Here is a 25,513-nt window from a genome sequence, read left to right as displayed (position 1 = left end):
GACACAATGAGCCACCCTGGTGCTGCCACTCATCTTGCTTGCCAAGAATGACCCCCATTGGCACAGCAATCCTCCTTTATGCACCCCAAACCCAGGACTACTCTTACCCCTATCCTAAACAAGACACTTCTTAGGCTCCACTGTAAGAGATGACCCACTAAACTGAGATCTCCATGGGTGGGAATGTGCCTCTCTAGTGTCTGTGTCTCCAGCACTTACGATGGTGCACAAAGTAGGTGATGGGTACCTGCGAATGAATGAACCTTAGGATGTGGACAAGTACTGCCACCTACTGGGAGGAGCTTGATTCAACTCAAAATTTTTGGGGACAATGACAATCATATAAAGATGAAACTGGATGATAGTCTCTCCCTCATCTAAGTCATCATGGGCAGCACTGCTAGACCTTCTATGGTGGCCAGCCTCCCAGATGGTCTCCAGTGATTCCTGCCTCTGGGTATTCATTTCTTTGGGTTGATCCCCAAGGTATACATACCTTGGGTTGATCCACATCTAAGGATTGCTTCTTGACCAACAGAATACGACAGAAGTGCTGGGAGGTGACTTCTGAGGCTAGACATAAACAGCACGGTGGCTTCTGCCTTGGTCTTTCTCGGCTCTCTTGCTGAGGGAAGCCATATACCATGTCATGGGGACATTCAAGTAGCCCCATGGGTAGTCCACAGAGTGAACACCGAGGCCTCTTGCCGACTGCCATGCGAGTAGCCACCTTGGAGGCAGACTCTCCTCCGGAGTCAAGACCTCAGATAAATGCACCTTAGCCTACATCGTGTCTGTAACCCCAGAGACAGAAACAGAACCACCAGCCCAGCTCACCGTGCCCCAAGTCCTAACCGATAACCGAACCCGTGGGACAGTAAATGTTTTGGGGGGACTGTCATGCAGTCACAGCTTCCGAGGGCCTCGTCCGCGCTCGCTCACTGACCACCCGCGCTTTCACATTGTGCCGTCACCAAGGAAACTGCCAGGGCCGGGGGCCACCCAAGGCTTTTCAGAGCAGAAGCCGCTAGAAGTGGGCGCCCAGGGAAAATGGGGTAAAACCCTGGCCCACGCGGGGCTCGGGGAGTGGCGCGCGGCACCGCCCGCTGCATCCTCCCCGGCACCCCCGTGGTCCAGGAACACCTGGAAGGCGGCGGTGTAGACGCGGCGGGTCGCAGGGCAGCCGCGCCACCCGCGCGCCGCGCGCACAATCTACGCCTGCGCGTCGCCCTCCGCGCGCCCCCAGGCGGCGCCGTCGAGCACCGAGTCATCGATCGCAAGTTTCCCGGCGGCCTGGCCGGGCGCCGACGCCAGCGGCCCGCCGGGGGTGGGCTCCAGGGGGCGCCCTCAGCCCGGGGGCGGAGCGCTCCAGTTCCGGGCGGCCGCCACGGCGGGCCTCCCCCCCGAGTCACCTCAGCCCCCGCCCCGGGCTGCGGAAGTCGCTGGTCCCGGGTCGCCGCCGCCGTCGCCTCGGGCCCAGGCCCCTGGCCCGCCGGCCGCCGCCGCCGCCATGAAGCTGCGCGTCCGCCTCCAGAAGCGGACGGGGCCGCTGGAGATGCCGGAGGCCGCGCCGACGCTGGGGCAGCTGCGCGCGCGCCTGGGCCAGGCCCTGCTGCCCACCTGGGGGTACAGGTAGGCGGCCGCCTCGGGGCTCGGCGGCCGGGGGCGCGGGCCCGCCGCGGGCGTCACGTGAGGCCGGGCGGGGCCGGGGCGCGGCGGGGTCCGCGCCCGGGACTGTGACGCGCGCGGCGGGCAGCGGCGGCAGCGCGGGGGGCCCGGCGCGCGGGGAGCATGGCCTGGCGTCCTGGGGACCCCGATCCCCTCCAGGGTGAGCCGTCGCCCCGTTTTTGCCGCCCGCCTGCCCCGGGCTGGGCTGCAAATCCTCGCGCCCCTGCACTTGTCAAGTTGGAAATGGACGAGCTTGGCCGGGTCCTGCCTTTCCGGGCGCTTGGGCGGGAAGCCCCCCCATTCCCCGCGGTCGGGGGGGACTTCGGCGGAAAAGTTGGGAAAGGATTAGAGGTGTCAGAGCTCGGCCCTCCGGCCGGTGCCACCTGTAACTGCGGCTGCTGCGAGGCTGCGCTCGCGCGGCTGAGTGTTCAGGTGCCCGCGCCGCGGGAGCGCAGGGCTTACCTGCAGAGTTTCTCCAAGTGCAGGCGGGTTTCTAATTATTTTGTATTTTCCTGGGTGGCAGGTTGCGCCTTTTTTCTTTTTTTTTTTTTGCAGTGGTGGTTGGTGCTCAAACTAAGTAGACGTGGGCCTTGAGATGACAGAGCTTGCGGTTTGGGGAGAGTGACCTGGGAAATAAAGGATCAGATTCTGTTATTTAGGGGCCCAGGTGAAGCTGCTTTGTCTCCACGCAGTGTTTTGTGGCAGCAGCAAGCAAGGAATAGAGGGGAAAAGTAAGGGTGGGCCTCATCAAAGGCTGAGCTAGCGAGTTTGAAGCTTAGGAGCGTGCTTGAGAATACATGCAGGGCATTTTAGGTGAATTCTTCAAAGGAAAATCTTTCTGTTAAGTAGTTCCTCTTATAAGGCGTATACACTTTAATTTTAGGAAACTCAGTAAAAGGAGACCTTTAAAAGATTATATTAGGTGACACGTCTGTTTTTTTCTTAGTGTAAAACCTAAGTATTTTGCATGCTGGACTCCTTACCCCACACGTTTTCTCTTTTAAAGATATTTCCGTACGTATATATGAAATAATATACATATGTTATAGGAAGGGCAGTCTTGAAAAGATGTGAAACCTAATATGACTCTTTGTTTACCCAAGAGCCCAAGTTCGCTTCACTTTCAGGTTTGTTTTTACAGTGAGGTTGCTTAACTCAGGAATAATAGTTTCAGTTTTTGAAAGTAAATTCATTCTTTGGAAAATAAGTTCATTTTATAATAAATGGGTAATTAAAAAAATGTCCAGATGGCATTATTTTTAAAGTGCCTTTACTGAGTTGAGATAGCCATAAGAGATTCTTTGAAAGACTGGAGATTTCTAGGCTGGCATTTCTTGAGGAACTTAAGTTTTGTTTTCACAATTTTGGAAATTAGCCATTTTTTAACTCTTCTCCTGGAAGAGTTACTACTAAACTGTTCCCTTTTTCTAACAGGGGAGCAAATGCTGACATTTTTATTTAATAGACAATTCTTTACCTTTTCTACAAATAGGTCTCTGAATGAACATTACAGTAGATATCGTTAAACAAACAGCCTTTTGATATGACAAAGATCCATAAACACACAGTTCATTTGAGGTGTTTTTCTTTTTTCTGCCAAAGTTTGGATGTTTTTTATTCTGGGCAACTGGCAGATTTCCAACATTTTATTTATGGAAGAATTTGAAGACAGAAGCATAGCCATTTATTTTCTAATAAACAGGAATCGTTTCTAAAATTCCAGTAATTTCTCTGCCAAAGACAATTTAAGTGGTAAGAAAAAATGTATTTAATTGAAAGAAAAGCATCAATTATTTTGAACACTTATGAAAATGCTATATTGTTAAGGAAGAATAAAAAAAAAATCTCAAAAAATTAATGAAATCAGCATCACTGAGTGTAAGTATCTTATATACTGTTCTGTAATCTACAACCTAGGGATTCAGTGATAAGAGTAAATAATTTTGATAGTTTCCCAAAACTCTAACTTCATATTTGTGTTTTGTTTTCATTAGTTAGTATTTCTAGGGTCATACCATATGCATTAATATATGTACCAAATGTTTTATTGGGGGGAATGGTGATAGGTAGCTCTTACTATCCTTATCCATCTTTCTTGGCAGTTCTGATACCCGGTTTGCAATTACATTGAACAACAAGGATGCCCTCACTGGAGATGAAGAAACCTTGGCTTCATATGGGATTGTTTCTGGGGACTTGATATGTTTGATTCTTGAAGATGCCATTCCAGCACCTAACTTACCTTCATCCACAGATTCAGAGCATTCCTCACTCCAGAATAATGACCAACCCTCTTTGGCCGCCAGCTCCATTCAGCCCAGCACACAGCATGAACTATCGAGTGATTCGGTCCAAGAACAGGCAACCCAGTCTGATGTCTGGAATGATGACAGTATGGTGAGTATTAAAGAGGAAATAGGGTGTTTTATAAATCATACAAACACCTGGATTCAATTTTGTATCAATCGGGATAATTATCATTAGTAGATTGCAGATTATATGCTTCTATAAAGTTTTTTAAACTGCTAAATCCTGGGCTGGTATTCCAAAGAACCCAGTTTCCACTTGTTTTGTTCAGACATTTACTTTTCAGATATCAATAAATTATCCCTGGGCTTATGTTGTTGCCTTGAAGCTCATGAGTCTCTGCTTTGCTTCTCTGGTCTACTCTGTTAAGGCTGTATATCCTTCCATTATTTCCAAATGATTTATAGGACATTTGTCCTTGGATTTTAATGTTGTTACCTCAGATTATATGTGCAACGATGTCCTTTTCTTCCCAGGTCAGCTACCCCTCTGTCAGTGGCACTGCTGTTTTCCTGCATTAAGACCTTGGGATGATTTTTGACTCTTTCTCCAACCTCTTAACAAGCCCTGTTTGTTTTTTCCTTCCATTCCAGGCTCCCAGAATCTGTTCTTCAGCCTGTTTTCTAGGTTCATATTTTTGATCATGTTAGTCCCTTGCTTTTTAATAATTGTGTCATAGATACAGCTGTGTTCACAATTTTTGAATGAAAAAGACTAAATATCTGTAGTTCAACCCTGTCCTGTTACAGAGGAAGAAAAGGCTGCCTGTCCTGCTATACCTGGTTTTTAAGGCTTTCAGAGAAGTTGCCCCACCCAACCTTTCCAGGGCTAGTTTCTGTTCTGCCTTTCTGTAAACTGTAAGCCAGACGCCTCATTTTCCCGTCACTAGCCAAGTGCGCTCACACGCTTGCATATGCACATGCACACCGCCGGGCCTCCTGTCTAGATCCCTCCCGACCCATTCCCAAGCCCTGCCAGCCAGAGCCCAGTATTTAGTCTTTATTGCCTTATGAACATCTATTTATTTTTCTGCCTTTTCATTTCTTGGATAGCACATATGACCACTTGTATTACTTAATTTCTTAGTACTGACATTTATGCTGTCTAGTTGATTGTGTTGTATGTGTATACTTACTTACCACCCCAACTTAACTTTTTATGAGTATAAGTATTCATTGTGCCCTCTGTGACATTAAGTGTACACAGATAATGGAAAATGAACAGATTGGTTTAACAGATCTGTTTTAATAGATTGGTAAATTATGAAAAATATTTATGTTCAGATTTTTAGTCATAGTGTCTGGAGTGATTTAGCATTATTATATAAGAATTATTCTAAAGGATTAATTTTTATAAAGTTCAAAGTATTTTTGATTTTTTTTTTGGAAATTATTATGGATGTCCATATTCTGGTCTTATAGAGGTAATTTGGGGAATGAGTAAGAATATTTAGTCACATATATAAATTATATTTCAATTTTTTTTTTTTTTTGCTGATATCTCATTCAAAGATTCTGGTAGAAGGGCCCATTCTTTTACTTTGTTAAAATTGTCCCATAAGATAGAGCTTTTCATCAGATATGTGAATTACTTTATTAGTGTCCCTTTGGAAAATTTTGAGAAATGAACACTGCCTAAAGTTAGTAATTTCAGTTCTAAAAGCAGGTTTTGTTTTCTAAGACTTGTATAGGGTGACTGTAAAATCTAAGTGTGGAAACTGAGGTTGACATCTCATAAATAATGCCTTAAACACTGGAAACACTATGATCTGCCAGTTAAATGTAGAATGCAGCATTAGAAAAGAAAAATGGATGGATAAAATGTAAAATAATAGGAAAGTTTACTCTTGCATCTAAGTATAAATTAATTTTCTTATTTCATTCTCTTTGGAAATTCATCTAATACTTGTTGAGTCTTTAATGGGGTGCAGGGAATACATGGTATCAGATCCTCAGATTAGCTCTAAACTGCTTTTTAGTTACTTATTCCAGTCTTAATAAATGACAGATCTGGTTAGTGAAAGGTGATGCTGAACTTTCCTCCCCCATTTTCACACGCATGAAGGGTATGATAAATAGTCATATCTTATCAGAACCACTCAGAAAATGTCAGTGGTTCTCATGGAGGGGGAGTAAGGTTTGACAAGCTCACCAGGGGATTCTGATATTGCCCTCCCATGTCATTATCAATTTGGGGTAACTCTTTAAAATATTTTTTCTACATATATTCATGCTTTCCCGCACAACTGTCAGTAAGTAGTAAATGCACAAAGGAAGCAAAGAGCTTCCATGTGTTTCATAGTTTAACTAGATAGTAAGTTTTTTTTGTTTTTTTTTTTTTAACACAGTGGTTTCTATTTACTCAAACATATGAGGGCACCTCCTTTTTAGATAGTGTAAATTGTCAGTGGCTTCTGGGTTTTAACAAGTGAATTTGGTGGTGTTCCACAGCCCATCCTGGGTTATGGCCTTGGATTTTGGAAGAATAGCCTCTTGTTCCCTTACATCTTCTACCCTTTCATTCATACTACAGGACTTTAATTTCCTCTACTCCTTATTTAATGGAAATACAAACTTAAAAAGAAACATGTGCTTTGCATTTAGAGTTGAACACATGCCTAGGAAACAAACTTTCTGAGCAAAATTAATATAGGTAACTTAGTCTTACTAAAGCAGTGTATTATGTCTAAAAGCGAGTCTGGAAATCTGGGGTTATTTCAGAATTACCTGACAACTTGGATGGTGTTACTTAATCAGTGTCATTTACGTATTCATAAAAAGCATATACCAATTTACCATATACCAATTTACAGAATTGGTATATAGTGCAAAGGAGAAATTACTGAAAATGAAAACATTACGAAATTATAAGGTATTATCTGTCAGTATTTGTTCAAGTATTTATTGAGTACCTACTATGTGCCAGGTAATATATTTGGGTTACAAAAAAAATGGATGACCTGTAGTCTTTTCCTTTCTAAACTAGAGGTCATGGTAGGATGTAGGTGTGTAGTCAGAGAATTGAATGCACTATAATAAAGCACAGCAATCAAAGCCTTTGCAGAGTGGAGGTCTGTATTGCCTCTGTTATGAGGTGGAGAATACTGGAGTGGGCAGGAGGCACTGGCAGAAAGTGAATTTGATATAGTGTCAGGGATCAGGTAATAAAGGAGCTGGTATGTTACGGAGTCTAGGAGCTTGGACTTTATTTGTAGGCCTGCATTTCTCAGCATGTCCTCTGTGAATAACCTGTTTCATGAAATTATAAGTAAGTGTTATGGGGATGCTGAGTGTTGAGGAAGGAGGATAGTGTTTCTTGATTAAGTGTTATGCACAGCTATTATTATTAAACTTCTCAGAGCTTTGTAATGCCAATAATGTATTTTGTGAATATAAAGAGTGAGGTTAGGTGGCTATAGCATGTGGCATTTTAAAAACTTGATAGCAGACCTCTGTTTCCCCTAAAAACATTTAGGGTCACACTCCAAGGCACAATTTGGGGAAATGGTACTATCTGCATTGGGGAAATACTGGCAAGTTTTAAGCTGGGACATAGGGCATCACTGGAGTCTTAATTATTAAGAAACTGGTAGCAGTGGGTGGAATCTTTCTTGGAAGACAAGAAAGAGGAGTAAGTATACCTAGAGAGGATATTGCTGGAAGTCCGGAGATAAATGAGTCTGAGGTACCAATGGAGTAGGAATAGGCAGATTTGAGAGAGATTTAGGAGATACAGTCAGTGGAACTTCAATGATTCAGTCAGGTTGAGGGTGGGACTTAGTAAGGTGGTGGGAGAATTCTAGTCCAGGTTTTAGACTTGTCAGCCAAAATTAATAGAGATCAGGGATTCAGGATGGAAGACTAGATTGCAGGCTCACTTATTTAGGAGGGCTTACTTACAATATGTCCCATTTTTGAACCCAGTAATGTATTTTGACGTTGAGCCCTAATCTCACTTCTCTTTAGGAGTCAGTTTATACTGTGCACAAATAAAAGATTATGTAAGTAATAAAAGATTAAAACTTACTGTTTTTGTGACCCTTTTCAGCCAGGGCCTAGTCAAAATTTTGAAGCTGAGTCAATTCAAGACGTGGTGGATATGGAAGAGGGCACAGGCGTCTACCCCTCAGAACCAATGCTCTGCAGTGAGTCGGTGGAAGGGCAGGTGCCACATTCACTAGAGATCCTGTATCAGTCGGCTGACTGCTCTGATTCCAATGATGCCTTGATAGTGTTGATACATCTTCTGATGTTGGAGTCGGGTTACATACCTCAGGTGAGTACTCCAAGCTGCCAACACACTCCTTGTTGGGGTGTAAGTTTCCCATGGTGGCGGAGGTGGGGGAGGGTGTACCAACAAGCACCTCCAGGCTGCTGTGGTACTCTAGATTTCTTTGTCAAAATTTTATTAATAGTAATATTAATGACTTGAAAAATTGTACTAAGGGAATGCTTGTTTCTAGATAAGTTGGGGGCCTCTTGAACTTTTAATCTTTTTGATAGTAACATTTTTCTTCATAATTTGTTCCCCTTTTATTTCCTTCCCCAGGGGACTGAAGCCAAAGCTGTGTCCATGCCAGAGAATTGGAAGTCGGGCGGCGTGTATAAGCTGCAGTACACGCATCCTCTCTGCGAGGACGGCTCTGCCGCTCTCACCTGTGTGCCTTTGGGAAACCTCATTGTCATAAATGGTAACTGGAGGGAATAGTCGTGGTCATCAGTTTATGAATACTTGTATTTCTATCGAAGTATTTTATAGCCATTTCACTGATGGGTTAGTATGATATAGATGATACAGTTATGAGTGTCTCCCAACTTTATTTTATCCCTAGACCACTGATGACATGAGTCTGGAAGATTCTAGAACCCCAGGGTTGATGTTTAGACTAGCTGCCTTCACTCTTGGGGCAGCCATACTCTTTTACTGTCTTAACATTGTGATTTTTTTTTTTGCCCCAGTGGAGTTGTGATAATAGGAGTAGGTGAGTTACTACATATAGACTCTTTGAAGAATACTTTTTCTTTATGCCTGAGGTTGACTTTTTAATTTTTTTAACGAAGGTCTTAGAACTGGGAGACTGTGAGCTGAGTTCGCTTTTTACCGAGTTTGGCATCTGTGAGCACTGCTGGGGGTTTCGATATATGTGTTTCATCGCCCAAGAAAGTCACTGCATAGTTTTTCTTTTTTTAGTTCTTTTCACATTAAGAAACTTCACTGAGATAGCAGTACATTCCATCTTGGCATTTCAGTTCAGCTCAGCTGCCACCCCAAAGTCCATACCAGCTGCTAGCAGTCTATGGAGTAGTCTCAAAACTATAATCTGGAGGTCCAGAATAGTGACGAAGATCTTTCATTTTCTGTTTTGGATTTTTGAGGTTTATCCTCTAACTAAATAAGATAGTAGGGTAAGGCTAGGATGACTGTATATTGTCTTTTTTAGTACAGCCCATCTGTGTAGCAGAGACAGTCACTCTGACATGCCTTAGCTTAGTTTTCAGTATGTTTTGCAGCTACTAGCTTAGGAGGAGGCTTAATAGAACCCCTAACACCACTTAAACCTTGAGTAGCAACATGTTTGTTTTAGTTATTGAGATTTTTTTTATCATAAGATTTTGTTTGAGAAGTGATTTTTCTGCTGAAAAAATATATATATATTTTAAAGATTTATTTATTTATTTATACAAGCACTGGGTACAGTCAGAAGCGCGGGAGGGTGAGAGGATTCACCAGAGCAGGGAACAGAGCAGGTAGATTGACGAAGAAATACACTGCTGAGGGGAGCAGCGGGCGGCAGGAGAGGTCTATGCGCCATGTGGGACCCTCCTCTGGTGGAGGGGGAGCAGCCGGGGATCAAACTGGTGCTGCAGAGGCTGCGGGCAGCTTCGCAACCCAGCGCTCAACCGCTGCGCCACCGGGGAGGCCCTAAAATATATTTTAAAGGTCACTGTCTTAACACTGTCTGGATCCTTGAAGTAAAAGATAGTTCTGTATCCCTTACTACATCATTGCTGCTTTTTAAATCACTGTATTTCTTGAAATGTTATTTAAAAGTTTCAGAATTTCAACTTTAACAGCTCTGGTGGTGGTCCACGTTTGTCAGGACATGGCTTTCTGATGGCATTAGGCCCTGGCATTATCTCTTCGGCTCATCACAGTTAGCACATGTCACTTTAGTTGGGTGCCTTAGACACAAAGGGTGTCTAATCAGTAATCATACAGCAGGATCTTTTAATTTGTAAATGTAAAGTTACCAAATAGTAAATGTGAGGTTGTACTTTTTGCCTCAGTTTCTTATAATTGCACTTTACCAACATGGTATGATAATTTAAAGATACTTAACAGAAAGTGAATAGGTGCTGAGTGTCTCTATGATGTCCTAAAGTTTCTTATTTTGTTTCTTTACTATTCTTGGCAAATCAGCTGCTTGCACACGTCTGTGGCAGACAAGCAGACCCGAGTCTTTGGTAAGGAGCAGTTATGTCCTTAAATCTTTCCTTCACCAGAGACATCCTGCTCACGCACATAAGCACATCACTCGCTCTGCAGGGGACTGAGATGAAGCGCTCTTTGTAGATAGGACTAAAATTGAACTCTCTGGTGATACTGAGAATATTTGTCCTTTGGTCTAGAGAGGAGATGATGCTGTCCAAACTAGCAGGATTCTTTTAACAACATGGGAAGTCTCATTGCCAAGGTTAAAAAGTACATGGAATTTTTGGTGACCTTGTTAGAAATAATGATTTTATTGTGTTTAACTTTCTCCTACTAACCTTGTTGCATATCTTTTGAGCACTGATCGGTGCTGTTGGTAATACTGAGTGGATTTGATGTAAAGGTGCTTACCGAAGTTCTTCAAGGTGGTGCTTTGGAGTGACTTTACTTCATTGAATGGCAGGTTTACACTTTGGACTTCACTCTGAAGGAAGGAAATAGGCATTTGAGCAGTTTTGTATAATGTGTCCTTTATCTATTGGGGCAAGAAAATGCAAGCCTATACAAAAACAAAATGTAGACAACTGATAAAGTGACAAGATTTTTTGATCATCATTCTTTTGGTTTTTACAGCTACGCTAAAAATCAATAATGAGATTAGAAGTGTGAAAAGATTGCAGCTGCTGCCAGAATCTTTTATTTGCAAAGAGGAACCAGGTAATATAACAGTGATTTAACTTTGGGGATGAAGCTTTGAGAGGGTCACTTAAAAAAAATCTGAAAGGTAATATTCAAAAGGCTGAAAATTTCTGCATGAGAGTAAAGCAAGTGGTGGACATTGTTGCAGAGTTTCTGTTATTTGTAGGGCCTTGGGGTGCTGCATTATAGGCATATTGCCGCCATGGAATGCCAGTAGTGTGCAGTCCAGCACATGGGGATGATGCTTTAGCTCCTGAATTAATCTTTCTGTGGATCTTTCTAGCAATGTATTTGACCCATTTGGATTGGAACTGTTTTGTAATTGTGCAGTGCAACTTCATTACTGAAAATTATTGGAGGAAAACTGCACTCAGAGTGTATGCTTAAATTGATGTAAATTTGGTTGCTATTTGATGCAGATTGGAATTTTACCAAGTTTGCATTATAGGCATGATTTTGCTTATATGCTCTTAAATTATTGCTACAAAGACAGAGTGTTCCTTTTTATTTTTTCAGTTAAACTTAGCTGAGAGGCAGGTTAGTAGTCGAAAGAGAAGAGATGGGGTGGAGAGGAGCTAATATCTTTTAAATGGCTGTTTTGTGGACATGGGCCTTAGTGAACATTACTTTATTTCATCCTTATAGTAAGTAAGCTGAGGGGTTTTAAAACCCATATAGAGTGGTGTGGTATGGCAGAGATGATATTTACAGTAATGTATTTTAAGGGAAGGCTGTATAGGTCTAGATCTTTGCTTTGAAGACCTAGGGACTTGTTCTTGTTACTTCCCAGTCAAGATCAAGTCCTGAGAGACTGGCTTCCTCTAACTAAAACTGATAGGAAAAGGAGACCAGTGTTCCTTAACTTATTTACCCCCCATTATCAATCCTCTAAGGAGCCTTTCTACACATTCCCCCCCATTACTCTCTCCCAGGAGATTTTTCATGCCATTGGTATTGTGTATTTATGTACTATGGCCCTTTGGAAAGTCATAAACCAATTTAATAGGATTTTTTTTTTTTGCCCTTCAAGAGCCAGTTTTGCCACGTGGGGGCGTTTGTTGAGAATGCATTATAGATGAATACAACCTGTAAAGATGGTCTTACCATTAGGACCAGAAAATCATGAAATCCTTGGCTGCAGCACTGCATGTTGACCTCCATACTACTGGGGAGGACCTTGCTGTGGGGGGTAGAAATACTCTATAGCAGTGGAGATTACTATGCCCATTTTATAGATCAGGAAACAGGTCAAGAGGAGGTGACTGACTTCAGGATCACAGAGGTAATAATGGTGGAATTTAGAGTAGATTTGACTCGTAAGCATATTTTAAAAAACTTTGATAGGAATTAGCTCAGATTCATACTTTCTATCTAGTTTCTGTTAAAGAAAAAGGAAGTGAAAGGGAAGGAGGAAAGTTAATATTGTTATAAGTTTATGGACTATTTTAATTGAATATTTTTAATACAACACGTTTATGTTGGGTAGGAGTATGCTGCCGAAGTTTAACAAGTTTAATTTTTACTGCAGCTTATAGTACTTAGTATGTACTAGATAATATTATACATCCTTTTACTTAACTTTCAAATTTCTGATGTTCTTTTTTTTTTTTTATCAACGGTATATCATTTTATATCCTTGTTTTTTCATGATAAGGGTTTTATTCCCTCAGGTGTGGTTACCATAGTTTTCCTACCATCAAAGCACCCACAGTCTAACCCTTTTATTTGTAAGCTCCTTGCTACTTTATATATGTAATAGGTCACTGAAGGAAAAAAGTAGCTTAAAGAAAATCAGTTTTTGCACTTGAAAAAAAGACCATGAACCACACTGATTTTTAAAACACCTTCACAGAGCAAGCATAAACTGAGTACCTCTCTACCTGTATGCTAGGCACTGTGTGCAGAGCTTTAAATTTAACCACTTTGGTGTAGTGATGGTGTCTTCTTTAAACAGGTAAGCAAACAGGTGCAGCTCAGAAGGTTCAAGGTAATACACTTGGTCAAAATAGCAGAACTGTGGGGTCACGTGACCTCTGCTGTTTGACAGTGCTTCTCACATAGCGATGTACAGGTGAGGCATCTGGGGCTATATAAATGCAGGTTCTGATCAGGACGCCCAAGAGTCAGTATTTCTAAACAGTTCCAGGTGATGTCCTTTCTAGTGATCACTGGCCATACTTTGAGTAGGGGATAAAATCATTGCTTTGGACCCAGACAGAATTAGCACATACCCTGTCCTGCTGCTGATAGTTCTCTCCACCTTGTCCTGTGTTTAAAATGGGGGTTGTACTTTGTATCTCATGATTACAGGGGAGTGACTAATTTGAAAGAAAACTTGAAAAATGCTTGACACAGTTACTGGTACATGGGCCTTACGTGATAAATACTGTTACTATCCTATTAGCCTTCGGCCCCCACAAAAGAAGTTAGTCCCCCACTGTATCCCTGGCGCCCAGAACAGTAGATACTCGTTCAATCTTTGAGTGTTTGGCGCTCATACAACAGTTTCCCTTGTGTAATGTAGCCTATGAGCTGTGTAGGTCGGTGCGGCTCTGGTCTTTTGATATCCTGGGATTTTCAGCTTTGCACTTGAGGGTCAGTCTTCAGAGTCCGTGTGCTTCCTCCTCCTCTAGGGACTTTGGTTCATGTCTGTGTAGGAACCGTGACGATTTATTACTGCTTTGCTTTGGTTTGGCAGAAGTAGAGGGCACCATTGCAAATTTTTCCACTTGATTTTGTGTTTTGATTTTTCATTAAAAATATTCCAGGGGAAAATGTAGCCAAGATATACAAAGATCTTCAGAAGCTTTCTCGCCTCTTCAAAGACCAACTGGTGTATCCTCTTTTGGCTTTTACCCGACAAGGTGAGCGTTGATAAATCATCTCAGGTTGAGTAGCTAGAAAAAAACAGTAACTTTACATACCATGCTTGTCTCTGACATAGGACTTGCTGCTTTTCTCCTAGTGAAATTCCACTCTTTTAAGACTAAGTTTAAATGTTAATTTATTAAATGTTACTCATTTCCTCTGTCTTTCCATGGCATTTTGTACATATCTTTATGCTAGCCCCTTTTCCACTATATTGTTTATATGATGTCTTTCCACCTGAGGCTAAGAATATTTTGAAAGTAGGAAATATATCTTATTCACCTTTGTATTTTCATGGCCGACTGCAGGGTCTGTATAGATGTTCAATAAACACATGGGGAAGTGTAATTACAGGGTAGAGAGTGGTTGAGAATTATAATTTACAACAATATTTTAGCTGTTCAGTAATTTCAGACTTAGACAAAGAGTCGTGGCTTTATTTGCTATTTGTATGTAGAACAATATTTTAGGTCTCAGATTGCATGGTGCCAAGGCTGTTATTACCATAGTTTTCTTCTTTAGTTGATGGTGAGGGAAAGGTATAAAATAAATTTTAAAACCCTTTATTGGATTTTGATTATCTTAGCTAATGGACAGTAGTATCACAGGTATTCCAGAGGGACTAATAATCAAAACACAATTTTCATTTGACTTAGAATATATCCTTCTTTGTTTTGCTTTGCTTCTGAATTTATCTATATCCCTCTTTTTTTCCAGTGTAGTAAACATCAAATGATAGTAATTGCTGACATAAGAGTGCTGTTATTTAGAAACTGTGATCTTTATTTATTTGATGTGTATTAAAATGTGTATTCCCACTAAGACATAACAGGAATAAGGGACTTAAGGTAGTCTGGTCACGCTGGGATTAAAAAGTTGATGTCGCTGAAGTAAATGCGGATTGAGACCACCACCTATTCATCGCCTCTTTAGAAAGGGAGGAAATGGTAACTTCTCTTTACTCTGTGGGGAGAGCTGGGTGCTCTCGGTGATCCCCGTTGTTTTTCCTTTTAGCTCTGAACCTCCCAGATGTGTTTGGGTTGGTCGTCCTTCCTCTGGAGCTGAAGCTGCGCATCTTCCGACTACTGGACGTCCGTTCCGTCCTGGCTTTGTCTGCGGTCTGTCGAGATCTCTTTATCGCTTCAAATGACCAACTCCTGTGGAGGTGTTTATATCTGCGGGATTTTCGAGGTGATTTCCAAGATAACATGTTAATGCGAAAAAAACTCTTTCTTACTGAGGTCTTCTTTACTCAACTTGCCAAACTTAGTCTTTTTTCCTTGTGAGTTGCAGAGAATCATAACAGTATCACCTTACTGTAAAGCAGATCTAAGCTTTATATGCCTTTCCCCATGTCTTGAAAACTCCCATTCTTTTTTGTGTTTTCTGAAACACAAATTGCCCATTAGACTAAGTTGACTATTTCAAGATAAAAAAATGGAAGCAAAACACGTTTATTCTCTCTTTAGATCACCCTCGGTATCTGACCTGGAGATCCACTGCATTCCTAACTTGCCACTAGAGGCAGAGGCCACACCCAGATGAGGTTGGGGCAGAGAGGTAGTGTGGGCCAGTCAGTGCTGGGAGAGGGGACCACACTTTCCTCTGTGTCCCTGAGGGAATCACTTGAGTGAATTAGCCATGGAGCACAGAATGGTGTGGTTGCCCTTAGCTGTCAGGAGAGATTTGAGTTAGGTTCTGGAATGTGCAGATGATATCATATCTGTTAAATGATTCATGTTCCGTTTGTGTTTAATGAGTAAGCTTCAGTTTCCTTAGGGACAAGAACAGAGCCTCTGCTTAATGCCAGATGAATGAACTGTTTTAAAATCTTGTTTTTTGTTTTTACTTTGTAGATGGAACTGCCAGAGTTCGAGAGACAGATTGGAAAGAAGTAGGTACTATCAAGGCGAATATTCAATAGTCACAGCATTAGAAGTAACTGATGGATTAATACATTAAGGGCTTATTTTTACTTTTATTATGGTAGAGTGAGATCTGTTTATATTTATAGCTGTTTTTCAGTAAAGGAAAATGTTTTCAACTTTTTATAATCAATCCTTATTTTCTTGTAACTATACAAGGAAAAATAATCTTAACAAGATGATTGTCTTTCACCTTCACTTAAAACATTCTTCCTTCTGTTAGAAAAAAATTTCTAAATGAATTATGTTTGTTCCAGAGTAGTCTTCCTCATGTATGACGATTGGTCATGTTTTACCTGCAGATGACCACTGTGAAAGACATTGCTAGCACTCAGGATGACTTTGCATAAAGTACTAGTGGGAAAAAAACCAACGACAATGAAAGTCTCAGACATGTACAAAAGCCCGGTACTGTTCTTTAGACTATGTCCCATCCTCTAGAATGGGCATCATTTGTTGTTATTTTATTGAGGAAAGAAAAAAAAATGAAAGAGAGATGCCTGCATAGACACAGACAGGCCATCTTAAAAGACAAGAACTGCCTGTTTAAATTGAGACCCACCATGGACATAACGAAAAAGTAAATTTAAGTGCTCACCTTAACTATATTTTGTGTGATATTCAATAAATATAAAAAATTTCCACTTTCAAGAAAGACTGACCTACTATTGCTTATCAGCTCGAGAGCTCTAGAGGGCATGTCAGAATAAAAAGTACCTGTCTCTCATTTATCCCTCTTTTGGATTTCTTTTTCCTTCAAACCAGCACAGCAGCTCCGTCGCAGTGTGGTTAAAGAACAGGGCTCCTCTGGCATTGTTTGCAGAGCGGCTGCTGTCCTCATGCACATAGAAACTGCTGAGAGTTCTTCTCTGTGCACCGGCTTATCTGCCTAGACGCGTGGGAAAGGGAAAGCGTAGATCTAGACAACAAAAGCCAACGTAGAATTTAAGGAAAACATCCAGGTTGCTAATTTCTTGTTTTTCTACAGCTGTACAGGAAGAGGCACAAGCAAAGAAAGGAAGCTCAGCGGGGACGACACGTGATGTTCCTGCCGTCGTCGCCTCACCCCATTCCATTCTACCCCAACCCCTTGCACCCCAGGCCCTTTCCCCCCAGTTCTCTCCTTCCTCCAGGAATTATTGGTGGTGAATATGATGAAAGAATAATACTTCCCTATGTTGGGGACCCAATCAACTCACTCATACCTGGGCCTGGGGGGACACCTGGCCAGTTCCCCCCACTCAGACCACGTTTTGATCCAATTGGCCCACTTCCCGGACCTAACCCCATCTTGCCGGGGCGAGGTGGCCCCAATGACAGATTTCCCCTAAGACCCGGCAGGGGTCGGCCAACTGACAGCCGCTTACCGTTCATGTGATTGATTTGTAATCTCACTTCTGGAGCTTTTCTGGTTTTGTTTTTTAAAAACTACAGCTGTCATCTCATTGGGGTGCTGTTCTCTAGTGTTTTCTAATGGCGTGGAGAGAAACGCACTCATAGAAACCTTTCAGTAGATCCATGTACAGCTCCAGGGGTGGGGTGTCCCTGGTGTCTGCATGCCAGGGTTGGCCTCGGGGGTAGTTGGCTACTCACTCCCTACTCTAATTCCCCGTTGTTCACGGATAATGTTCTATACCAGATTAAAAAAAAAAAAAAAAAAAACATTCATGGCAGTCTTGACTTTTATTACAGAAGATGTGAAATGAATTTCAGAACAGCTTCACAACATTACTTGGACATTTCAGAATTATCAGAGAACGTATTCATTGTCATCAGATTGTTGCGGGGGATTATTTTTACTGTTTGGTGGCACCCTTTCGTCAAAGGAAATCGCTTCAGAAGCCTGACATAAATGAATAAAAGCAGAGCTAGTTGGGTTGAACGGGGCTCTGCAGCTCTTTCTCGTGCTCCAGGGTGGAACCTACTAGGTCCTGAAGCAGTGCTGTTTGACGACCATTGGGTTACAGAACTCTTGCTTCTGCTGCTTCTGGAGAGGAGTTGGATCATTTCTCCTCGTGTTTTGAACACCTGGTGCCTAATCCATAATCTGAGGAGATGACATCTTTTAACCAAGTTCTGCTTTGCATGCTGGTCAGGCACTTGTTCTTCAAAGATAACCTCTTACTATTTGAAGAACATTTGTTTTGAAGACTTAAAATGTCCAAAAATCAAGATTTATTTTTCCTACAAGAAAAAGGCCAAACACAAATACCTCATACAAACAACTGTAGAAACATGCTATAGTGACAAATTAAAATCCAAATCACAACACGGGAATAAAAGGCTATTTGCAGAAAATATTGAGGAATATTGCCAATGTCTTCCTGCTTCTTAAAAATGTTTTGCATATAAGGAAATGGCTTGGAATGTTATGTGCTGCAAGAATATTTTGAGTCCTTCCTACATGTGAAAATTTTTCTTTTTTGCTACACAGATTTTTTTTTTCCATCACAGTGAAGAAAATTCAATCAATAATGTGATTTTCCAGAGCCATGTCGCCTTTTAGTAGCTTAATATACAAGTAAAGGATTAGGACTGTTGATACTTCCTTCTGTGGCGTTTTGTGGTATCTGAGCAATAGGACAGTTTTTGAAAAACTGTCCACTGGATGCCATATGGCTTTTATTGGGGCTGGACTGAAAAGAGCCACCCTGAAGCTCTGATGGGTTGAAATACATCCTAGTTCTCCAATACACCTCCATGTGGCCTTAGAAGTTTGGGTTGTACCGGGCGGGGGGCGCGTGTGGTGGGGGTGGAGCACACAGTGATAACTAGAAGCACCAAATACTATAAAACAATGAGTTTTCAAGATGCAGTCCTTTCCGAAGGGTCCCTGGGGGGTCCATGGTGGTGCTGGTGTCACGCAGGTGCTGCCTTCCCACCGGACCTCGGACTCTGCCATTTATCACAGACCTCGTAGTTCAGGGCATTGGCGGGGTGCCAGACACCTAAATTGGCAGTCCTCTCGCAGCTCATCTACAGTCTTAAAACAACCCTCCAAACTTTTCCTCTTGAATAGCTAATTTATAGTTAGAAGCTTATAAAACCCTCCATTCGTTTCGTGACGCAGACTGCAGCGTTATATATATTGCTGGTGTGTAATGACGGCGGATCATGGTGGGCAGAAGCCCGTTCACTGTGGCTTTCTGACACCACTGATTTATCGTGATGGAGGCAAGATGGCCGAGAGCCTGGGGAGCACGGTAGCATGAGGTGGTTCGGGACCATTGGCCTGTTAACGACTTCCCGTGGCTCCTTCCTTCCCCTTTGAGTTAGTTTTATTAACTGGATCTTGCTCTTTTTCACTCCCTTCCCTGCTTATAAATGAAACGGGCTTAGCATGCCTGTTGCAAATCAAATCATGGGAGAGATCCTCTCTTTCCAACTTAAAGTTTTGTGATCTGGTAAAAAACAGTTGAATTGTATCCTTCCTCAGCAATGGCTGACTCTATTCCTGAGATCACTACCTAGCTTAATGCTGCTGTTGTCTGATGGAGCTGACACCCCTCCCTTCACTGCCCGTACGAGGGGTCCAGCCCAAGCTGCACCTTTCTCCAACCCTGCACAGTAGCTGCGGAGGACACAGCCCCAGACCCCAGATCTCTGCTGTGCTGTAGAAACATGCTATAGTGACACATTAAAATCCTAATCACAACACGGGAATAAAATGCTATTAGTATTTGCAGAAAATATCGAGGACTATTGCTAGTGTCTTCCTGCTTCTTGAAAATGTTTTGCATATAAGGAAATGGCTTGGAATGTCATGTTAACATTCTGGTTAACACCCTTCCATTAATTTCCAGTTCACTGAAGGAGACGATAAGAGTCGATAAGACTCCTGGGAAGTCCTAGGTAACTCATACAAAGGTTTAAGCATGACTAACATCTCTTGGGATTCCCCAACACAACACTGAAGTTTGTATTTCAGAGGAAAGCAGGGGAAATGTTCATTGAGACCCCAAGGTAATGTTAACTCTTGCTCTCGACTACCAATGCAAGGCCAGAGAGAGAAAATACTTAAAATGCAGAGTTTGGAAACTGAAAAGCAAGAATCAGAATAAACAGAAGGTATTTAGGATTTTAAAGAACCCACACACCTTGTAGAAGGAATGTTCAGTATTAGATTGGTTTTCCCTTAAAGGGATGCCTCCCTACTTTCAAAGAGCACTTGCAGGCCATTGTCATCGTTTCCTCCAGCCTGCCCATTGAGAGAGCTCTGAAGACACAGCCCGAGTGTCCAGCCTCATCTCTTTCGGCTGCATGTTGTGTCTACGGAAACAAGACGCCTCTGTCCCCTCTGTGCATCCTGTGTGGTTAATGGGCCGATTGGACTTCCCTGGAGCCCGGCGTTCCAATTTGCCTCCAGCCAAACCCATGCTAACAGGGTCTAAATATTAGCCTAAAACTGTGCATTTAATCAGGGACCGCTTAGGACTTAAGGCCAGCTTCTGACACTTGTCTGCAGGTGGTAAATGACCTGCTTGCTCTCTGGGGTAAAGCAAGCATGTAATACACAGGAATGTGCCCTCAGGCTGTTTTTCCACAGAATTACATTCCCACGGCCCCTGCAAGGCTGACCGAGGACGCGTCACCCGTGACTCCAACCTGCATCTCTCCTAAACACACAAAACGAGCCCCTGTCCTGCCAGCAGATGGACAAAGGAGAGTCCTAGAGCCCTCCGCGGCTTTTCAGGCATGAATGCCCTTTCTACACCAATTGTTGTGGGGCAAGCCTGCAGGCTGGTAAAGCAGGAGGGCTGGCAGGGCAGGGGGAGGGGACCGCAAATCTTACTCTTTCTCTGGGCTCTCTCTGGCGTTCTCCCATGGCCGCTTCCTCTCGTAGTAGCCGTTGCCTGTCCTCTCAGAGCCATTCCGCCATAGCTGTTTTCATGGCTGAGTGACGCCGCCCTTATGGAGCCTCAGCCTCCAGGCTCAGGTGTGCCCACTTACGCCTGCCCGCACAGTGCTCCAGGTGTCCACAATCAGGGAGCCCTGCGCCTGCCTCCCAAGCGTCTCCTGCATTCAGGGCTGCAGGTGATGCCACAGAGGCCAGTGATGTCAAAGCCTGACCCATTTCACTTACCCTACGGTTGCCAACCTGTTGTGTGAAATTGCACAAAGCACAAGATCTCAGTCTGCTCGCCAGCGCTGGGGGGACAGGGTTCTGAAGTGACACCGCAGTGGGAGGACGCAGCTGGGGCTCTGCAGTGGTCTGTCTCAGGGTGTGTGGTCTGGGAGGGGATCCATCGTGCTGTCTGCCCCCTGCACCCTCTCACCTGGGCTGACAATGGCACCTCACCTCTTCCGCCCCAGCCCTGCAGTCAACTCACCATGAGGGAGGGTCCATCACCTGCCCTTGTCCCCATTCTGCTTTGCTCCCGTCCCTTTTCAGACTCAGGTTAGTGGAAAAACTGCCATCGACTTTCTTCAGCTTCTATATTTCACTAACCTCTCTGTTGGTTTTACTTCCCGGGCAAGGAAATTTGTCACATTGATGCTCTTGGAAAAACAGCTTTTGTCCTCAATCTAAACACTACTCACATTTTAGCAACTTCATAGTTTTCTAAGAAGGCCAACCTGAAACATGCCTGTACTCCTACTGTGTGCCAAGGCTCTCTCTGCTTCCCTTACACAGCATCCCTGGCAGCTCCAGGCCAGCCTAGTTTGCATGACATGGGTTGAGCAAAAAATAAGGGAGGGGAGTCCCCAGCAGAGCAAGCCCCAACAAGCTGGCAGGGACTGCCCTGGAGACATTGAGCCAGCAGGGCACAGAGATGGAGTAAGAGTGGTGGTTTTGGGGATCTGGAAAGAATACTGAGCCCTCCCCTCACACAGTGCCCATCATATTCACTGCCAATCCTAGTCAATGCCAATCAGGCCCCATGAGGTCTCCAGCTGTGCCCCATGGTCACTGGCAACCGAACCCATTTGACCTTTCTTATGCCAGGGTGGCCATGTTCTACTAAGTCCAAGACCAGAGGTCTGAACAGAGGAGAAAGAGGTGTTCTTGCTCTTAGTACTAATCTGATCACGAGGGAGGGAGGAGGGCAAGGTAGAGTCCGACAATCCTAATGGCCACGTGACTCTCTGACAGCCAAGTGCAAAGCCAGAACTTTGGAATCTGAGCCAGCTTCTAGCCAATCGTCTGTGGGGAAACCAGCTTAAAGGCAGGTTCTTCTGAGGGCAAGGATGCTGGGTGACCCAGTGCAAAGGAGAGGGTCTCTGACCTCACCTTCACCACACCCATCTGACGTTGGAGGACCTAAGAGATGGTGACTACTGTTATGTCCTGGGAACCTGGACAAATCTCAGCTGATTACCAAGGGATCCAGATCTCTCGGGCCTTGGAAGCTGCACCAGACCAAGCACACTTTGATTCTTGCCTCCCTTGTTTCCCAGTGAACAGAGGGCAAGACATACCTCAAACCACCAAGTGGTCGTGAGGGGATGGAATAGCTGTGTCCCAGCACCCTGCTCTTTTGGGACCAGGAGGTGGTTGTGGCACCTGCAATGTGTCTAGCACCAGGTGCGCAGTGATTCAGGTCACCCTTGCACCCCATCTGATCACGGAGGAAGTCTGCTTGGCGCGGAAGAGCTCCTGAAAGGGAGTCAACACTGACCTATCTAGCGCTATAGTTAACTGTCAAGTCAATTAAGTTTGGATTCAACCAGGTTAAAGCCAATTTCTTTACCGTGGGAATTTCAAGAGGATTTGCCATGGGAGGTGCGTTACCAATCTCAAAAGAAGAAACCAAAGCAGTGTTTCCTACACGCATTTGACCATGGGGTCCTTTTGTAACTGGATAACCACTGCCTTGTGCAGGGTTTGTGTCCACCTGCTGACCTCCTCTGGCTCCCCCTATGGGCTGGAAGAGGAAACGCGCCTGATGGGAATCGGTGTCCAGCTCACAGGCCGGGCGGAGCAGCCCTACGCTGGCACCTTCCTGGGAAAGTTCAGGTCCTCGTCCTCCTCTTTATGATTCCTGCAAGGACTCAGGTCGGTTCTTGGCAGTCCAATTTAGGGTCATGCTCAGGGCATGGGGGCCTCGTGAGGATCTCCCTGTTTCCATGTCACACCTGTTGTGTTTCTGATGTCCTCAACTTGCCACGGTGGCCAGACGTGATGGGCCTCTGCCGGCCTGGCCTGCGGGGTGTTCTCTGGGGTCTGGATGGAACTGGCCATCGTAGGTGCTTCTCTTACGTTTGCCAAACACGTCCAAAGAGTATTGCCTCCTGGACTCTGAGGTCTGACCACAGTGTCTGCAGTTGATGGAGGTGGGGTATGGCTGACACGGCCCCTTTGCCAGAAATGAGCAAAACACTAAGAAAGGTGAGGACTGGCCACGCACAGCATCTCACTGGAATATCTGAGGCAGGGAAGCAAGCATTCGGGAAGGCAGGGTGGCAGACACTGTCTTCACGGCCCCCACGAGTCAGACAGCGCCGCAGGTCAGGGTAAAGGAAGTGGGGACAAGTAGAGGAGTCAGTTTCTGGAGCAGAGGCATTTGGACTGTCCTCAGGCCCTCCGTTCTGTTCCCACCTGGAACTGAAGCTGAGAAGATGAGGCGGGAGAGGCCAGGGTAGCGGGGCGCCCCCACCCCTGCCCCCAGCCAGCGGGGGGGCTGGACGAGCTAGTCAGAGAACAGGCTGGCGAAGGACTTCCTCAGGTTGCGGATGGTTTCGGCCTTGGCCTCGTCCTCACTTGGGGCCCCACGCTGGGAAGTGTCAGATGTGCTGAGGCTGTTAGTCAGGGACTGGGATTTGCTGAAACAGAAAGGCAACGGGAGTTGAGACTTGAGGACTGGGCTCCTGAGGAAATGAGTCGGGGGCTTGCCTGGAAGCCTGCTGGCTGAGCCCCATCCCCACCAGGATCCTCAGACGGCCCCTGCACTTACAGGATGGGGGCACATCTCACATGGTGGCACCTGTAGTGGGTCCCAGCATCCTCTTGTTTAGAGGTACAGGCATTGGAGCAGCTGAGGCTCATGGTCTGCTAAGCCAGGCTGCTCAGATGGCGGGGTCACTGGAGAGGGGCCTGGCCGTTCTCCCACCCACTGCACAAACCTGTCCAGAGCTCAGGAAATCAGGAGGCCTGAGTGCTAGCTCCTCTCCCCTCTCCTCCACCTCCTTTAGCCTCACCTGTCAAAGGAAGGTGTGGTAGAGCCCACCCTCTGGCCTCCTGTAAGCGCTAACATTCTGGGCTTCAATTCCGGCCTCTTCCCTGAAGACTTTAGAGGCCCAGCCCCTAGTGGGAATCTCACCAGGCCAGCTGTGAGGGCAGTGTGGCAGCCTGCAGCAGCCATTTTGTACTGCCTAGGGATGGGTGATGGGTGCAGGCCCTGCCCTCAAGGGGCTCACAGTCTACCAGAGGCGACAGACGTAGGAAGAAGTGATGTGGCCAGTCGCAAGCTTACTAGTCTGCTCATGGTTGTTGTCATTAGAAAAATCTGAAACCCTCCTCTTCAAAGCAAGGAGTTTTTACCCTTGCTAATTCCCCACAGGTGTGCAAACTCAATCTCACCCTTGCAGTAACCCTGTGGGGTAAGTCCTGTTTTGCAAGTGAAGCTATTGAAGCACAGAGAGGTTAAGTAATTTTACTGAAGTTGTGCAGCTTCTAATTAGAAGAGCTGAGATTTCAACCCAGGTCGTCTGACTTTGGAGTCTGTGCTGTGAACCACTGTGCCCTATTTCCTGGAAGGCCACTTGCTAAGATCTATCAAAATATAAATGTATTTACCTTCTGATCTAACTATATCATTTCTATAGCTGATCCTGCACAAGTAGGAAACAACATAAGTAAGAAACAACTTATGTTCATTGCAGCCTTCTTTGTGAGGCTGTTACAAAGACCATGTTTTCATGGTGGATTCATTATGGTACAATAAAACAATGGAATACTATATAGCTATGAAGAGAACGTTTCAATGAAATGAATGGAAGAGTTCCACAACTTGTTAAATGTCAAAAGCAAGGAGCAGGACGGTGTGAAGAATGAATACTACCATTTGTGTAAAAAAGTGGGGGAAGGAATTAGAATATAGTTTTGCATTTGTATAAGGAAATGCTGGAGGAACATACGAGGAACTAACAAAAGTGGTCACCTTTGGGGAGAACAGGGCAGCGAAGCACTGAAGAGAATGAGGTGGGAGTTACGTTTTGCAATGTATACCTTTGATATTACTGATAATTTAGATGTCTGAACATGTGACTATATCACCTACTCAAAGAACCTTCTGGCTAGCAATCTGTGGACTGGGTGTCTTCTGTTCAAAATCCTGCCTCTTCTACTTAGTATACACTAGGCAGATGATAACATGCTAGCTGGGAAAGTCTGGTTTTCAATATTAGCACTGGAATTGAAGGAAGAGAAAAAGAAAGCACATTTGGGATTTCTCCTTCTGACCTCAATCCAAGAGATGAGTGGAAAGAGAATATGTGTGTACCATGAAGGCTGTTTACAAAAATGCTGCAACAATTCCTCCAGTTCCATAGACTAGCCTTTTGCAATGTGATTTTTTGGGTCCTCCCCTGCAGAGTCTATTTCCCTCTGTCTTAAGTCTGGGTTTGGCTATGTGACTTGATCCTAACCAAAAGTATGTGATGGAACGAAACAA

The 25,513-nt window shown here is 44.3% G+C and overlaps 2 protein-coding genes across 2 annotated transcripts in view; one reads left to right on the top strand and one right to left on the bottom strand.

The window, feature by feature from the left end:
- Positions 1 to 1,510: 1,510 nt before the first annotated feature.
- On the top strand, positions 1,511 to 17,689 carry FBXO7 (F-box protein 7; the record flags this gene model as incomplete). The annotated part of the gene is made up of 9 exons (XM_084254554.1): positions 1,511 to 1,632; positions 3,771 to 4,065; positions 8,023 to 8,250; positions 8,524 to 8,665; positions 11,041 to 11,124; positions 13,875 to 13,970; positions 14,989 to 15,165; positions 15,831 to 15,868; positions 16,888 to 17,689. 9 exons carry the CDS (start codon positions 1,511 to 1,513, stop codon positions 17,275 to 17,277), a joined length of 1,572 nt encoding a protein of 523 aa, XP_084110680.1. The 3' UTR covers positions 17,278 to 17,689.
- Positions 17,690 to 23,411: 5,722 nt separating this feature from the next.
- The window catches only part of SYN3 (synapsin III), a gene marked incomplete at its 5' end in the record, with an annotated part of 340,756 nt that continues 338,654 nt past the window's right edge, over positions 23,412 to 25,513 (bottom strand). The window contains one exon of the mRNA XM_084255436.1: positions 23,412 to 23,663. Coding sequence (XP_084111562.1) covers positions 23,531 to 23,663 — 133 coding nt within the window. The 3' untranslated portion in view covers positions 23,412 to 23,530. The remainder of the gene's footprint in view (positions 23,664 to 25,513) is intronic.

The sequence above is a fragment of the Talpa europaea genome (assembly GCF_964194135.1).
Source record: "Talpa europaea genome assembly, chromosome: 15".
In the NCBI taxonomy this organism is placed as follows: Eukaryota; Metazoa; Chordata; class Mammalia; order Eulipotyphla; family Talpidae; genus Talpa; species Talpa europaea.
Note: the sequence above shows the minus strand (reverse complement) of the source record. Positions and strands in the feature narration are given on the sequence as shown.